The sequence below is a fragment of the Haliotis rubra genome, unplaced genomic scaffold, assembly GCF_003918875.1.
Source record: "Haliotis rubra isolate DU_JTF1 unplaced genomic scaffold, ASM391887v1 Scf197, whole genome shotgun sequence".
In the NCBI taxonomy this organism is placed as follows: domain Eukaryota; kingdom Metazoa; phylum Mollusca; class Gastropoda; order Lepetellida; family Haliotidae; genus Haliotis; species Haliotis rubra.
Genome location: NW_025765969.1, coordinates 329,919 through 345,069, shown reverse-complemented (window position 1 = coordinate 345,069; position 15,151 = coordinate 329,919). Strand labels below are relative to the sequence as shown.

The window sequence follows — 15,151 nt, the reverse complement described above, 5'->3', positions numbered from 1 at the left end:
ACGCTTTAACCACTAGGCTACCCCAACGCCCCATCTCTCATTCAAGGAGTCAGTATCATGAATAAAAAACAAAGATCACTTCAGGTTCACTTGCATGTGTTTCTCTTGCACACATCAGCAATAATTTGTATTGTAAATGTATGTACAAATCTCTCAAGACATGTATATATTTACGGACACAATCAATAAAAATATTTTTTTACACGCAATCCAGCTTTCATCTGTCAGTGATTGATAACAAACAGATCTTTTTATATCAGGTCATTATGACTGGTGATGAACATTTCTGAAATCAGCAATATTCCAGCTACAAGACAGCAATCTGCAAATAATCAGGTCTGGATCAGACAATCCAGTGATTGATATCACAAGCATGGGTCAACACAATTGGGTCATGATGACATGTATCAACCAAGTCAGCAAGTGTGACCACCCTGTGTAGAGCATTCTTACATTACATACTGTTCTCTTGGACACCTGCAGAAAAAGGGGCCTCTGAAAAGCCATTCTTTAGAAGCCTCTGCCACATGATCAGAGGAATTCCTGAAGCCATTCTTCGGGAGCCTCTGCCACAGCATTGGAGGAATACCTGAAGCCATCTATTTGGAACCTCTGTCACATGATCGGAGGAATTCGTGAAGCCATTCTTTTGGAACCTCCACCACATGATTGGAGGAATTCCTGGAAGTCATTCTTCAGGTTATCACACTGTGTTCCATCTCATCTGCCCCTTGAAGTGAAACTCACAATCAGTCTCTGTGGGCAAATACACTTTCAGACTTGTTAGCCTAAGTTCCTCTGCCTGATCACAGTCAAATAGGCCTTGTTAACCAGGATTCCACAGACACAGGCTTGAGTAGTCATCGTGCCTCTTTCTCCACCATAGGTCCTGTTGCAAAAGTCTATCCATCTGCTACTTAACAGCTGCTCGATGATCTAACAGCCATCACTGAATGATTTCAAACTTAATCTTGTTCTGTCTCCATCACTGAACCTGCTGGTGCTGTTGCTGTGTGTTTTGCCCCACCTGTGTTGCCTGTGCCCCTGCCCCTTCCTGTGCCCCCGAGGCCTCAGAGGGAGGTCTGCCAAGTGAAAATACGACCAGTCAGCTGCTACTGTAGCAAAGAGAGAGATAGGTGTGGCATGCATCACTGACAGCCAGACAGATAGACAGGCAGAGAGAAGCCAGGCTACGCTAAGCTCCTGTCTAGCGACAACCGCCTACTCTAGGAGGCAGAAGCTTGCAGGACACTGAAACAACATTCAAGGATTCCCTGGGTATTGCCATTATCTAGATAACACTACACCTCCCTCAGAAAACTCATGTCACCATGGTAACACTATTCCTACCTGAGGACATTCATGTGACCCTGGTAACACTACACCTCCCTCAGAACAATCATGTTACCATGGTTACACTACACCTCCCTCAGAAAACTCATGTCACCATGGTAACACTATTCCTACCTGAGGACATTCACGTGACCCTGATAACACTACACCTCCCTAACAACACTCATGCGACCATGGTTACATTACACCTACCTCAGATCAATCATGTTACCATGGTTTTACACTACACCTCCCTCAGAAAACTTATGTCACCATGGTAACACTATTCCTACCTGAGAACATTCATGTGACCCTGGTAACACTACATTTCTCCGAGAACACTCATGTGACCATGGTTACACTACACCTCCCTCAGAACAATCATGTTACCATAGTAACACTACACCTCCCTAACAACACTCATGTGACAGTGGTGAGACTACAGCCTACCGATACACCATTTTAGTGAAATGTTTCATGGATACTGTGCTTGCAATGTTATCACATTGATTGAGAAGCAGGTGGAAGATTTTGCTAAAAACAACAGATTTTCATTTTCACTTGCTTGTTGTTTAATGCTGCACTTGGAAATATCCCAGCACTGTTTCTGTCCAATAGCTGAGTAAATGTTAAATTTATTGGTATTATTTAGCCACAGTCAGCATTACAACTGGTGGTCTCCTAGTATTGGCCAGGCAGACATGTTGTCCATAATAGAAAGACCGGGACCCCCCATCTCCAGGGATTACAGCCATTATGACCTACTGTTGGCGTCCCTCAAGCTTTCCTACGAGGGAGGTATCAAACATGGAGTATTTTGGACCTATCTTGAGTCCCATTGTCAGTAAAACAAACTGTTAGGGACACCTAACTTGAATAAGAACTGCTGAGACTGAGAATCCATAGATGGCTTGCAAAGATCTTAAAAAAAAAAGCACAAAGTCTGAATCTTGGAGAAAAAAAACTAATCTTGGTTAACTATTATAAAAGAAAGTGTAATTGTGTAGGTTTGTACAGACGAAGTTCCTAAGGGACTGATCATAATCTATAGTTTATGGCTGGGAGTGGTGGTGTAGATGATGATGATGATGATGATGATGATGATGATGATGATGATTTTAAGGGGGGTCACCCATTTTGTTCTGGGGAGCTAGGGGGTCATCAATTTTGTACACACATACTGGGTGTGTGTGTGTCAGCAATTTTGTACAAAAAGCTATGTTTAAAATTATGCTTAGAAATCATGGGAAGGGCATGGGGGTCATTGATTTTGTACATGACATGCAGGGTGGGTGGGTGTGTGTCACTTATTTTGTACATAAATTTTAGGGGGGGGAGGGGGGAGTCATTCACATTGTACATGCTTCTCCATAAAAATCATCATCACCCCCACCCTAGCCATAAATTATGAATGGTCCGTAATTACCCATGGGAATACAGCCATTTTGTGGTGTAGCGTAATTTAGGCCTGGTTACATTAAAAGGAAATCAGGAATAGAACAATACAGTGAGCAGAGTATTTCACATACAACCTATGTCAGACAGCATTTTTAAAGTCCACTCAATCACCATCATTTTCAGTTTTCGTTTAGTTTAGCAATATTCCAGCAACATCACGGTGCGGGGGTACCCAAGTGGGGAATCGAACCCGGTTTTCGGACTGACGAGCCAACGCTTTACCCACTAAGCAACCCCACCGCCCCTAAAGTCCAGTTTAACTACTGTGAGTCATAAATCAGATATCTTACTGAAAAGACACACCATTTCATTACATTAAATACTCAATAGTGACTGGCTGTATTTACAGGCAATGGAGGAACGAAGTATATATGAACAACAAGTATTATTATTCTAAAGGGGACCACACAAATGCACAATGGTGTTAGTGAAATAAGCAGAGCACATAGCTGCCTCCTGAACAAGCTTTATTGTTTAATGCCCTAATTAGCAACGTTACAGCTATTTTAGGGTTTGTACAGATTATCAGTCATCAAATTTAAGGCCATTAAAGGGGCTTTTTAAGGCCCTATTAACAATTTTAAGGAAATTTTAAGGATATTACAAAATATCGAGGAATTAAGCAAACTTGAGAAAATTTGCTAAATATGGGCCTTGTTAGGGCAAATGACTAGCAATAAGGACCTTTTCAAGGCAAAAATGAATTTAGGGCCTTTTTAGGGTAACATGTCCAAATTTCCGGCCTAAATGTGAACTCTGTATTTGATGACTGCCCATGAACAACCGAGCCTGGACAATAGACTCACCTTGAAAGCTAACTAACATCCCCATTCTGGTATCCCTTTCTCAACATCCCAACTCTTTTTCTAACCATCCCAACATCTCTACCTGAGAATCCTGAACAGAATCTAACACAGACTGGAAACTCTACACACTGACTTGAGAAAGCAAACAAATTAATAGAGTTTACAAAAAAATTTAAAAATATTTCACACTGACTATACAAAGTAAAGAGAATCTGTTTACACTAAACCGTAACCATGGTTACATGCAACAAAAAAAAAAAGAAAAGAAAGAGAACACGAGCAACTAAGTCTGGCACAAATGATTTCTAACTTAAAATTTAACACACAAATGATAAAGTTGACAGAGTTATTGAAATTTCATTAAAAATGCGAGATTACACTTAGCTTTAAACATAATTTCTAAGCAGTGAGGATTTCCTCTTTGAGACAGTTAATGTTACCTTGAAGGGTTTAACTTTGGTTTTGGCATTTTGGCCAGAACTGCTGGAATTTCCTTCTTTTCATCATACTTCTTCCACATTTCATATAATGCTAGAATCTGACGGGTCACCTCCAGAATCTGCAACATAACACCAAAACATCCGTCAAGAGAAAACTACTTCACAAAACCTGTGTCACAAAGTAGTATCCTGTTAGGAATGTCATACAGTGGTAGGGATTTATATATGATAAAAAAATAAGTGCCCTCAGAATGCAAATTGGAAAAACATTATTTTGTTAAAAAAAGGGAACTTTATAAATGTCCTCAAGAAAGGAGACGCAGCATCTAATACAGCTTCGGATCCTATCTTGGGACAAAGCAAATGACCTGGGCCTAGATTTTCGAAGCTCTCTTAGCGGGAAGATAGTAGTAAGTGCCAAACATTAACATTAACCTATGACTATCTTAGGGCTAAGAGAGCTTCGAAAATCTAGGCCCTGGCATTGTTTAGAGACTTGGATTTTATAGGCTTAGTGTTTTCCATCATCAAGGTCAACTGCACTATGTGTATGGTTTACTTATTCTGATGAGTGAGTGAGTGAGTGAGTGAGTGAGTGAGTGAGTGAGTGAGTGAGTGAGTGAGTGAGTGAGTGAGTGAGTGAGTGAGTGAGTGAGTGAGTGAGTGAAATTTTACGCTGCATCAAGCATATTCCAGCTATATTGCGGCGGTCTGTATACAATCGAGTCTGAACCAGACAATCCAGTGATCAACAGCATGAGCATCGATCTACGCAATTGGGATACAATGACATGTTCAACCCAGTCAGCGAGCCCTACCACCCTATCCCGTTAGTCGCCTCTTACGACAAGCATGGGTTACTGAAGATAAATTCTAACACCGTTCTGATGAGAAAAACAGCATGCAGTAGTTTTACAGCTTCATGATGGTGGCGTGTAAATAATCACATCTAGACCAGATCTATGTGGTGATGACCAATGCTATCGAACAACAACATACCACAGGGATAGAAATACTTTTTTTTCTAAGTGTGCCATAGGGCACCAGGTAAATATTTTAGGTGTGCCTTTCAGAAATCAGGTGTGCACAGATGTTGTTGGAATCAATGACTGTAGCAAGGATGATGATCTTTTGAAATGTATTGTCAGAAAACAACAAATGTAACCAGTTTTCTGTTATCACTGATATGTCTTCTGTTTAAGATGGCTTTCTTAAGCTTCATTTGTTCTGCGTTCTCAACACTTTTAATAGCTAAGAATTGTGGGACAGGTTCACTTTTTTCAATGTATCTAACATACACAATTTCCTCTTTAATAACCAAACTATCAGTACTCCCAACACTCTAAATGAAAAAGCAACCAGATTTCTTTACATCAACCATCATAATTCCAGTGATTTCCTGGACGAAAAAGTCAATAAATGTTTTGCTTGTTTGTCATTTGCATAAGTGTTTTGTTTGGTGATTAAATGACTAAAGGTGTGTTATGTCTCTAAAAAATTAAGGGCACCAAGAACATTTTTTATCCGTGCCATTTCGATATTTACCGTGCCATGGCACGCTAATATATGGGGTATTTCGTACCCTGCACCATCAACTAAGTCACGAGGTGACAAAGAGAGTGAATGCTGTTTTATGGCACCCATTGATTGAGATACATCACAATCTAATATGGACATCATAAACCAATGGTTGATAGCATGAACAACAATGTATGTACAGCTGACAACACCCAATCAGAAAAATAACACAATGTAACCAAACGTTCCTAATTTCTGTCACAACCTTCACTATCACGTAAATTGTAATGTGAGATTTGTAAATTTTATAATAAATTGTATATTTATATACTTATCCTATCTCATGCGATGGATACCCTACCGCCCCGCCCCCACATCACAGATTACTGGAAGCTCCAAGACAAGAATGACAGGCACAGGTAGTCACATGATCATCTGAGCGAGCTGGACGTTTACTGAGATGATTGATAGGTGCTGATGTCTGAGTGGGGTCAGAGGTCAGGGCGGGTCAGAGGCCCGTAAGATTTGATTCAACTTAGCCTACAGCACGTTTCCACACATGGTCGTAGAAGAAGAAGAGAGGTGCATACCGTGAGATAGGATAAGTTTAAAAATTTGTTTAATTAACATATCCCATTCGTGCAAAAAACACACAACTCATTTGCTGCAATGTCCTACCTTGTCCATGTCTACAGAGAGCTCAGCGAACCACTGTTTTATATCCTTCTGCTTGATGACGCATGCCATGTGCAAACAGGCTACAAAAACAAAAACAAAGTTACAATTTCCACTATGTATTAGGGGGTTGGGACATTGGGATAAAGATATCTGGTATGGAATGTTAGGATAGGTTTTAAGGGACAGGCAATCTCATTTAGTTTCACAACACATTTCTATTTTGCCATATACTGTAAACGTATTATATTTCGCGCAGGTTTTATTTTCGCGCTTTTCGCGAAAAATTTATACACCGCGAATAAACCTGTCATTCATTCAGTCTAGCCACGCTCGCCCCTGAGTTGTTACCATAACACATCAAGTTTGAAGACAGAAATCTACGGGGAATCTTAAAATGACGACTGATAGTAGCATAAAGAATCATACTTAACTGTCGCTGTAATGTATTTCCCAAAACATAATTAAATAATGAGCCAAATCCCATCGCCGAATTAGCGAAAACAGCAATGTGTGTTGTGGCCGCCATGGAAATTGGTCACATGACAGATGGTTTGATACAAAACAGATTACCATGAAACGACTCGGAAAGAAATAATACAGCAGTATTTTATTTATTCATTAAGATTTTATTTACCAGTACATCATGAAGCGAATAGTCACTTAACACTCAATCATCTCATTCACAACAACCCGGCTTGTTTGAAATCACAAAGAGCTTCATATACAGTAGAAGTTAATTCGTCAGATCGTCAGAATTCGGAACATAAGACTGATGTGTTTTTCATCTCTTCCGTGAGTAAACGGATTACTGTGTACTAGTATATCGCACAGATAGGGATTTCCTGTGAGTATGCAATAAACACCGCCTGACAGGTTAAGCCACTCTGTTTGTTTTCACTGCTATTAGTGGCGGCCAAAGAGACAGCTGGCAGTTCCAGCAATTACTGATTGCGCGAATAATTGACCGCGCGATGTAGTCTAAACTGTCAATTCCGCGAAAATTGCACCACGCGAAAATAAGTACGTTTACAGTATAAGAAGTTCATTGCTTGTAATCCTGATAAATGAAACGGCATAGATCACACAACAAATGTGGGGGTCAATGCTGTTTGCTGACAACTATTTCAGAACAAACAAAGGTCTGCACTGCAAGTGAAACTGAAAGCTGTTTCATGCACTGTTTGATGGAATTGCCATGTTGCTGCTCCATGCACTGCATAGCAAGGCCACACTCTGTAGTCTAGTTTCAACAAGGGTACATTTCTGTATTCAAATTTCAGCAAGGGTACATCTCTATGTTTAAATTTCAGCAAGGCCACACTCTGTTGTGTATTTTCAACAAGGGTACATTTCTGTATTCAAATTTCAAGGGTACATCTCTATGTTTACATTTCAGCAAGGCCACACTCTGTAGTCCAGTTTCAACAAGGGTACATTTCTGTATTCAAATTTCAGCAAGGGTACATCTCTCTGTTTCAATTTCAGCTAGGGTACGTTCTGTAGTCCAGTTTCAACAAGGGTACATTTCTGTATTCAAATTTCAGCAAGGGTACATCTCTATGTTCAAATTTCAGCTAGGGTAGTTCTGTAGTCCAGTTTCAAAGAAAGATTTCTGTATTCAAATTTCAGCAAGGGTAATCTCATGTTCATACATTTCAGCATTCTTCTTTCAGTGCAGTTTCAAGAGGTGAAGGGTATTGGCGTTTAATTTCAGCTTGGATACATTTCTGCATTCTACTTTCAGTGAGGGTACATTTCTGTAATTTCAGAAAGGGTAAATTATATCAAGGAAAGGACCCTGGTACAAATCTGCAGTGCTACACCACCCTACACCACAGGTGAGGTGAAGCATGAATCCACTCAGTCACATGTAAAGCCCAGAGAAGCTGGATGTTAAGTGAGCATGAATACCCCATGGTAAACATAGGCAGGGACCAACAAGTACCATATTTTAACGTCTTTTGGTATGATGCGATCGGGATTGAACTCGCGACCTTGGAGGGAATACATCAGGGGTACATCAGTAATAAGACTGTTAAGTGAATGACAATTCTCCTAAGAATGAAAACATGGAAAATATAGAATGGAGAACGTTGACAATTCTTAAGAATAAAACAATTAAAATATGAAGTTCATGTATGTGTTGTTGGTTTGTTTTCTGTCATTTAATTCTGTACTCAGCAATATTTCATCTATAAGACAGCAATGTCTTTGTTCTGTGCATTACAATATTTTCTGAGCATCTTGTCCCACATTTCTCACCATGCAAGTGGCAGGAGGTCGCTCTCAGATCCCAAGTCACCACAGTACTGCGTGAGTGGACGATAAGCGTGGTACAAGATGAGACAGCAATCCTGAAATAATCAACTCAACTATATGTCAATCTCCAAGGCAGTAGGGTTCAACATTGTTCAGTGTGTAGGTTATTGTTTCACATTCCCTGACTCTTTTTCATTTAACATACATAACAATTATTCATAATGAACACGCTTTTAAAGAACTGACTGATATAACAAACAGTTTGGGAGCTCTCGGTCACTGATATATTTTAGTTAAAATGAATAACATTTATAACAAACCAAAATAAGTGATTCCTTTGAAATCCTTATAAAGGTTTGTATCTTAATCTAGGTAAATATGATGATCTAATATGGAAACTCAAACAAGGAGTGAGTGAGTTGGGTTTTACGTCGCTTTTAGCAATATCCCAGCAATATCACGACGGGGGACACCAGAAACGGGCTTCACACATTGTATCCACGAGGGGAATTGAACCCGGGTCTTTGGCATGAGCAAACGCTTTAACCACTACACTACCCCACCGCCCCTCAAAAACAGGAGTCATCAATTGTCATGATATGTATTGATAATATATAGGTGAGGTGAGGTGAAATTGGGTTTAACGTCGTGCTTGAGAATATTTCGCTCATATGACGACATGCATGCGTGTGTGTGTGTATGTATGTGCGGCTGCTTGTACAAGCCCAGACTTAAGCTGGTTTTATAGTGCTAGCTCAATGAGATACCATGCCGCAGTGAAGCATGAATACCCCACTCAGACACATTATACTGACTCCGAGACAACCAGTCCTTGTTGTACCCATTAATGCCGAGTCCCAGGCAGGGACCAACAAGTGCCATATTTTAACGTCTTTTGGTATGACGCGGTCGGGGATCGAACCCGCGACCTTCCGCTCTCCGGGCGGATGCTCTAACCACTACACCACGGAGGCGGTTGATAATATACAGGCTACAATAACACCAGTTTACTTAATTTGTTTAATATCGTTGGTAATTGTCCATGTTCAATGCAACGCAGCAGACTATCAAACAACAAAAGACACCAACAACTGACAGTGGAAGCAAACCCTTGAGAAAGTATAGTTAGCAACTCACCATCATTTCTAGCAGGTAGAACTCACATTCCAGGACATTCTGTATCCTGTAGGGGTATTCCTGGTTGTATGCATAGGAGAACTTACTCTTCACTGTAACAGAAGGAGTGAGTGATTGGGGTTTTACGACACTTTTAGCACCATTCCAGCAATATCACGGTAGGGACACAAGGAGGTGAGGTGAGGTGAGGTGAAATTGGGTTTAACGTCGTGCTTGAGAATATTTCGCTCATACGACGACGTGCATGCATGTGTATGTGCGGCTGCTTGTACTAGCCCAGACTGAAGCTGGTTTTATAGTGCTAGCCCACTGAGATACCATGCCGCAGTGAAGCATGAATACCACACTCAGACACATTATACTGACTCCATGCCAACCAGTCCTTGATGTACCCATTAATGCCGAGCGCCAGGCAGGGACCAACAAGCACCATATTTTAAAGCCTTTAGTATGACGTGGCCGGGGATCAAACCAGCAACCTTCCGCTCTCCGGGCGGACGCTCTTACCACTACACCACGGAGGCGGTCTGGGGACACAAGGAATGGCCTTCATACTTTGTGCTCATGTGGGGAATTGAACCAAGCCCTTCAGCATGACTCGTAAATGCTTCAAGAACTAGGCCACCATATGACATATTATAGATACATGTACGCATAGAACATCCAATTTCACCCTACCCCCTGCACGCATGCACGCACGCATGCACACACACACACAAGCATGTGTCAACAGGTGCCGAACACACATGTAAACACAAAAAGCAAACACATAATCAGAATCAGAAAAGATGTGTTTTGTGCTCAAGTCTATCAACAAGCCAACAGAATGAGATTCGAACCTGTAGAATGATATTGTAGGGTTTGATTACTTATGTCTAAACACCCAGAACAAATCGTGGCCATTTCGCCAAATAGTACTTGAACATGCATTTTCAAACCAATCCATATTTTACTTGGAGAAACACTTACCAATATTCTGACATGTACTAATCAGTCTGCTGTTAGATATGACACCAGATTCCTGAAAGCATAATACATATACTGACTGACTGAGTTTGGTTTTATGCCGCTTTTAGCAATATTCCAGCAACATCACGGTGGGGACACCAGAAATGGGCTTCACACATTGTACCCGTGTGGGGATTCGAACCCGGGTCTTCGGCGTGACGAGCCAACGCTTTTACCACTAGGCTACCCCACCGCCCCCTAATACATATACAGTTACCAGGGCTACTCTGATTGATTGACTGCAATGAACACTGACAAAATTGACAGCATCCAGGTCACAATCCTCTCGTCTAATATTGCTAATTGAGAATCTGTTCCCAACCAACTGCTTCCATAAAGAGTGTAGCAATATAAATTTGACATCACAATGTTATTATTTTCACCATATAGCAGCGTTTGCACAAAAAAATACCAGATTCCCTTTAAACCATCCCTGACAGCTTTGAACAAGTAAACCTTTCAAGAACCAGTTTGTCCTGGTACATCAAATTCAACTTCTACTCTGTTTAGATTACATACCTCTACTTTGGCAGCCAGGAAGACACAGGTTGGAGCCATCAGCCAGGGGTCAATAGACTTCAGGGAGTTCCTACAACACATAAAATACCATTGCCGTGACAACAATGCAGTTTTCTCTCAGATACATGTATTGTTAATTAAAGGTAAACCGCTATCAGCTTCTTTCATATTGTTATACTTAATCTGTCATGCCATGAGATTTTAACTATAGTAATATGAAAGCATTGAGTCAGTCTCAACTACATAGCAGTGGTCTTCATTTCCTGCATGTTTCATTAATACTATGGCCTCATGCATAAGAGCTTCACATATTATTTGCATTTTGATACCTTTGACCATATTAAATTCGGAATACAACCTCCTCCCTTCAGGCCGCCACTACAAAGTTCCAATTGTGAAAACTAAGAGAGCCCGTACATCCTTTATTCCAAGTACCATATCTCTCTTAAACAAATGTGAAGATACCCAAATCAAAGAATTTATGTAAATATGTTTGGTATCTCTCTAATGTGTCAGTAGCTCTGCTGATGTAACACAAATTCCTGAAAAGGCATTAAAGTATTATTTTATTCTATATTGGTCTATTATGTCTGAATATACACACTCAACTCCAAACTTTGCCAAATACTGACAGCTAGCATGTACCATTGTTCCATTGCCTTTAGCCTTGTGGTTAAAGTGTTTGCTAACCACACAGAATGCCTGGTTTGATTCAACACATGGGTACAATGTGTAAATTCATTTTCTGGTGTCCAAGTCACAATTTTGGCAAAATATTGCTAAACATGACAAAAGCAAAGTAGAACCATACTCATTCACATTAAGTTAAGCCTACAGTTTATTTCTTTATGATCTACAACCTGCAAAGGCAACATAGGCCAAAAGTCCCTTACTTAACACTTGAAGCAATATTTCGCTTTTAAACAGATACCTTTACTAAATGTATGACTGCAGGGAACAGAACCAGAATATGTGAAAAACTACACTTCACCTACTTGGCTACCCAATCATCCAGGACCGCCTCCGTGGTGTAGTGGTTAGAGCGTCCGCCCGGAGAGCGGAAGGTCGTGGGTTCGATCCCGACCGCGTCATACCAAAAGATGTTAAAATATGGTACTTGTTGGTCCCTGCTTGGCGCTCTGCATTAATGGGTACAACAAGGACTGGCCGGCTCGGAGTCAGTATAATGTGTCTGAGTGAGGTATTCATGCTTCACTGCGGCATGGTATGTCAGTGGGCTAGCACTATACAACCAGCTTAATCTGGGCTAGTACAAGCAGTCGCACATACACATACACGCGCATGCACGTCGTCATATGAGCGAAATATTCTCAAGCACGACGTTAAACCCACTTTCACCTCACCTCACCCTTACATCCCCTAACACATTGCAGACTGAGAGATGTGTTGTCATGATAGATAAGATCTCCTTGTGACGTACAAAATGTATTTTTACAAACCTGGCATAGAATCTCTTGAAATAGATTGTAGCTGTTGCAATCACCTGCTGTCTCAGTTTTGACTGTTCTCCAAGTGCTTGCATGACTGAAAGACAAGATACACACATTAGACAACAACATTTAATTTTTCATATAGATTTTTCAAAATGGCTTGTCAGGAAGCAACTATAGTTTGTGGTTGTGTTTATTTATCAAGAGTGTTCAGCATGTTCATGTGTGTTCACTAGTGGTGGTCTGATTAATTGAAATAATCGAAGATTGGTCGCAGTGGCCAAATGACCAAGCAATCGATCACATTTTCTCATAATCGAACACAAACGATTTGGGAACCGCTGTAATAGAGTTTGAAATACTTGATGATGGAACATATCTAGGACGTTGTCAGGGCCTGAAATGTGTTTATTTCTAAGAAAACTCACTTCACTTTCTGAAAAGTCATGACTGAATATTTCTTGAAGAATCTGGGAAGTTAATGTTACACTAGAAGTGAATCATTTTACACTTGATGTGAAATCGGCAAATGTAATTTGTGCAGTTTCTAAAAAACCAACAGAGAACCAAATGATTTTTTTTCTTTATACTTATCTGCAACTACAACCTGAATAGGAAAATCTAAAAAATGACGCTAACCAATTTTTTTCGATGATTGGTCGTTGGTATTGAACCAATCATCAATTGTGAGATTTCAACCAATTCCCAACACTAGTGTTCAGAGTCAACAATGTCATTCATATGAAACATGAATTTCTGGCAGAACAAGATATACTGTCTAATGTAAGAAAAAAATGAAAAATAGTTTTCTTTGTCTGTCGGTATTTCAAGACAAAAAAATACAAGGAGGATAACAATGAATATCTAATATCATTTGTGATTGCCTTATATTGTGCATGTCTGTGATCTGAAACCCATGAATTAAAACACAGGATGGTTACTGAACAATCTTTACACTATATCTGTGGATGCCATGACTATTTACCAAACACAAGAAAGACTACTGAGACAGATTTCAGGGCCTACTGACACATGATCCCCATTTCAGCCAGTGCTTACAGCGAGCATGAGGTCGGCAAACACTCCTATTCTGGACTAAACATGATACTGTATCCGCAATAAGATACCAATACATACAGTTTGAGAAGAATATAAGTATTTTCTGGTACTCTTCTTCAGTGACCACTTTGAGATCCTGCTGTCTCTCCCTCATCAAGTCCTGCTTGTCCAACAGCCACTGTTGACTGCAATACCAAACATGTACTCAAACATTCAATCACAGTGAAACCAACTTGGATGAGAACCTGGCAATATGATTAAAGTGTCCCATAAAATCCCTTAAGCATGATCGTAATTGCTAGGTGGCAAATAATTAGGTTTCTCAAGAATAGATTGCATCTAACACAAGCATTGATGAACACTTCATATGGATTTGGGAGTGTAAATTTAGTAATAGTCAGACAGTTTCAGTTTACAGTTTTCACACATTTTACATATTGACAGCAATATCACTCAAAGTATTCAAGTTTGTTAAAAACTTCCAAACGTTTTGATGTTAATTTTTTAGTCGCCCAAAGATAGGGAACAATAGGATTAAAAGAAAACGAAAGCCAATTAATACTTTGACTTGCAATCACAGCATAATCTGTCTATTGTGGTTAAAAGACTTTTGACTTCTTACGTTTTATTGGATAAGTCAAAACTTGATAAATGCACAGCCTTTCAGTTTGTAAAATGACAAAACTATTCAGGCATTTTGTAATGTTCTATGTGAATCACATTTTAGCTTTTACACATTATCCGCGAAAACATTGTTTGAATTACCTCTCTTAGTTAGCAAATCAGACAGGTTTCTAGCCGAGAGCCGCGATGCGGTCCTATACAGTCAAGACATGACCCATGCAGGGTCATGTCTTGACTGTGTAGGACCGCATCGCGGCTCTCGGCTAACAGGTTTCATACAACCTGAGCAACGTGTTTACCGGACACTACAGTTTAGTTATAAACACGTGTTAATATGGACAGACTTAAAGGCGACATACTTATTACATACGTCAACATGACAAGAATATAGAAATAATATGAAGCTGGGCTGATTCTCAGCTCCATATCGCGTCATCGGTTTAGGTGTCATTTGACAGGCTGGTAAATTTACATTGTTGATACACAAATGGATTCCGAAAAGTCTTCAAATACTTACTAGTGAGAACTCTGCCAGAAGTTTCCTGCCATCTCACTAATTAACAAGTCTAATATTGATTCAAATACAATGTCAAGCCACAATTTCGTTTGGAATTATTGTTGTTTCTTGCGCTAGGTTTTATGTGCGCATGCGCAAACAACTGGTGCCCGTATTATTTTGTATAAATATGCCTCAGTTGGTTTAGAAGGTTTAATCGCATGAAATTGTGTTTTATTTGACTCCTTCCGTTTAGACAAATATTGCTCACAAATATATTAAGAAAGAATCTAAATAGAGAACAACAAGGATGATATATTTAATTTTTATGCTGTTTTTGTTTTTCGATAATAAATGCTCCCGTAA

At 39.9% G+C, this 15,151-nt stretch overlaps 1 protein-coding gene across 3 annotated transcripts; it reads right to left on the bottom strand.

Moving 5' to 3' along the window:
• Positions 1-647: 647 nt before the first annotated feature.
• LOC124274982 (cyclin-C-like) lies at positions 648-14,960 on the bottom strand. Of its 3 annotated transcripts, none has more exons than XM_046710358.1 (11): positions 14,807-14,960; positions 13,744-13,850; positions 12,616-12,700; positions 11,156-11,225; positions 10,598-10,649; positions 9,629-9,720; positions 8,495-8,586; positions 8,202-8,287; positions 6,233-6,315; positions 4,037-4,155; positions 648-1,115 (listed from the first exon to the last, which is right to left on the bottom strand). In XM_046710358.1, the coding sequence occupies exons 1-8, from the start codon at positions 14,836-14,838 to the stop codon at positions 8,242-8,244; spliced, it is 576 nt and encodes a 191-aa protein (XP_046566314.1). In that variant the 5' UTR covers positions 14,839-14,960; the 3' UTR covers positions 648-1,115; positions 4,037-4,155; positions 6,233-6,315; positions 8,202-8,241. The 3 variants fall into 3 exon arrangements, with proteins under 3 accessions (XP_046566314.1, XP_046566316.1, XP_046566315.1); XM_046710360.1 differs by having other exon boundaries at positions 648-1,112; XM_046710359.1 differs by having other exon boundaries at positions 648-1,082.
• Between the last annotated feature and the right edge of the window lie 191 nt (positions 14,961-15,151).